This window comes from Olea europaea, chromosome 11 (assembly GCF_002742605.1).
Source record: "Olea europaea var. sylvestris chromosome 11, O_europaea_v1, whole genome shotgun sequence".
NCBI classification, from domain to species: Eukaryota; Viridiplantae; Streptophyta; class Magnoliopsida; order Lamiales; family Oleaceae; genus Olea; species Olea europaea.
Window position 1 is genome coordinate 15,730,586 of NC_036247.1, and position 2,663 is coordinate 15,733,248.

Consider the following 2,663-nt stretch of genomic DNA (forward strand, 5'->3'; position numbering starts at 1 on the left):
GAAGTTATATTTATTTTTATTTAATTTAAGGTTCTATTTGTATATTTATATCATATTTTCATCAGCGGTTACCAGGTTACTGAGGCTTTACGAGTACAGATGGAAGTTCAGAGAAGACTGCACGAGCAACTGGAGGTTAGGATATCATCTGTCTATTTAACTGTTTGATTTTTTGCTATGCATGGACGCTTGTTTTCTATTTCTGCTTGATGATGATTAGCTTTAGTGTCTAACATTATCTATATTTGGGCCTTTTAGTTCTTGGTGAAATGCAGCATATTTTGCTACGATTGAAGTAACTTACCTTACAGTTACTTTTAAGTAACCTTTTGATTTTAAATGTGTATGGAAAGGTTATGGTGTGTGTGTGTTAATTTTTTTTTCTGGTTAATTTTTTTGAATGTAACTCGGGTTACTTTCAAAAACTTCATACTTTGACCAACTCAAAGAAGATTATTTATTCTAAAACATACTTATTTTCTAGTGAGTAACAGAGGCTGTTCTCCATATGTTGCCACTTAAAACACCGGAAGGAATAAATTTCAAAAACCCGAAATTGAATATCTGATTTCAGTTGCATAGTTTTCATATGCTCCATTAGGTTTGAATTTTAGTACCCTGCTCTGATGTAAAAAGAGTCTCTTCTTATAATACCATGAAAAGCAGGTGCAGCGTCATCTTCAGATCCGAATAGAAGCACAGGGAAAGTATCTGCAGTCAATTCTTGATAAAGCTTGTAAAGCTCTTAGAGTTGAGGACATGGGCTCTGCAGGGCTAGAAACTGTTAGGGAAGAATTCTCTAAACTCGCCATCAAAGTTGGTAGTGAATGTGACGGGATTACCTCGCTGCCTTCCAATGGCAAGGACATGGTGTTGAATGGAAGTCTTGTTACCCTCGCACCACAGGCTGTTGCACTGAAAAAAAGACCACGGACTTTCTTTGGTAGTGGAGACCCATCGCCTTTTGAAGGCAATATGCAGGCAGCCGAGTGGACGACGGCGAATATTGGATGACTTTAGCAGACATTTCCTTTTTATTTGTGCGTTCGATTGAACTAAATGATTGAGCAATGTTGTAAACTGTAGTGTCAGTTGTTTGTATATTCTTGAAGTTGATTTACATGGGTCAAGAAACTTCAAAGTGATTTTCATTATTCTCTTGTATTTGTCATTTATAATGTAATTTAAACCTTCCTTTCGACCCACATCCCTTCGCACATGAGCATCCTTTATTTTCATGTATAGTTTCAAGTGACGTAGAGACTCGAGATCAAGTCTCTTTGCATGTTTTGATACATGTTCTTTTTCTACAATTTTATTCTTTTGAGTTCGTTTTCTTTATATTCTCCCTTGATAGTTATTTATTTAATTAGCAAACAAAACAAAAAATAAAATAAAATACTTGGGACCGAAATTATGGAGAGTGAGATTCAAAAAAACCCTTGGGACCGAAATTATGGAGAGTGAGATTCTACTTTGAAAGAGAGAGAATTCTATCTTTACATCATGGCCTAATAAATATGTCTTATCTAAGATGCAGTTTATTGAAGATAAAATTATTGCATCCTATTTGGTTTAGGATAACTTGCGTTACTTTTCAGTTTTCAGCTTGTGATATTATCAGCCATGATCGCTTATTCGGCAACGTCCACCACTATTTTGACCGACCGTGTTGCTCACTTGTCCAACGAAAATGGGAAATGATGTGTGTACAGCACATACAGTCCTCTCACAATCGTGGGTCCGCGATTATTTAATCGTGGATCCCACCTCTTTTATGTGAGAGGGTTGTAAATCATGATGTCAAAATTACTGTACTTGTAGCATTACTCAACCAAAATTATCCTAAACAGTTTAAAATTCTCTTCTCAATGTCGTTGTTTCATGTTCTTTTGCCAACCATACAGCCTAGTGCTGCCCCAATTTCAGCCATGTACTAGTAATCTTGCAATCTCAGTAATGTCCCAATCAGCTCGTTCCATGAGCTCGTGAGTTCACAAGCCACGAGCTCGCGAGATCGACGAGCCGAGCCTCACTCGGCTTGTTGGATTCGAACCCTACTCGGCTCGTACTTGAGCTCGTCAAACGAGTCAAGCAGTCGAGCCGACGAGCCGCTTAACACATTTGACATCCCTGTCCGATTCCATAATAGAAAGGGCAAAATTAACTAGTATTTCCCCACCACCCTGACCCTGTTTTGCAGCTCTATCGGATCAATCATCCCCCACCTCTACCATGTCAATACTGATCTAAATAATCTCTCTCCATTCTTCATATGATGGTTACGACATCATCATGATTGGAGGAACTCTCTTGTCCATTTGTGCATATCGGATGTGATAGTCTCTCTTCAAAGTCTCACACATATAAATTGTCTAAAGTTCTCCATGTTAGAGAATTTTTATTTATAAAATTAAAATTTTTTTTTTCCATCTCCATAATATGTTCAATCTAATAAAGTTTACCATCAAATTACGAGATACACTCCGCGAACGTGATCCTTTGCTTGTGAGGCATAAAAGATGATGAGTAAAAACTGATACGGTAACAAAATCAGTTATGAGCTAGCCAATACAAGACCATAACCTGTCATTCTTCTAAAATGTTCGAATTGTCCAGAGGCTTTGAGGGAAATCTATAAATACCCTTGTCCCAAAAGATAA

General features: G+C 37.4%; 1 protein-coding gene across 1 annotated transcript; it reads left to right on the forward strand.

Annotated features, from left to right (window-relative positions):
- The first annotated feature begins 6 nt into the window (after positions 1-6).
- On the forward strand, positions 7-1,219 carry LOC111403581 (protein PHR1-LIKE 3-like). The gene is made up of 2 exons (XM_023032142.1): positions 7-135; positions 667-1,219. The coding sequence occupies exons 1-2, from the start codon at positions 100-102 to the stop codon at positions 1,012-1,014; spliced, it is 384 nt and encodes a 127-aa protein (XP_022887910.1). The 5' UTR covers positions 7-99; the 3' UTR covers positions 1,015-1,219.
- The last annotated feature ends 1,444 nt before the right edge of the window (positions 1,220-2,663 follow it).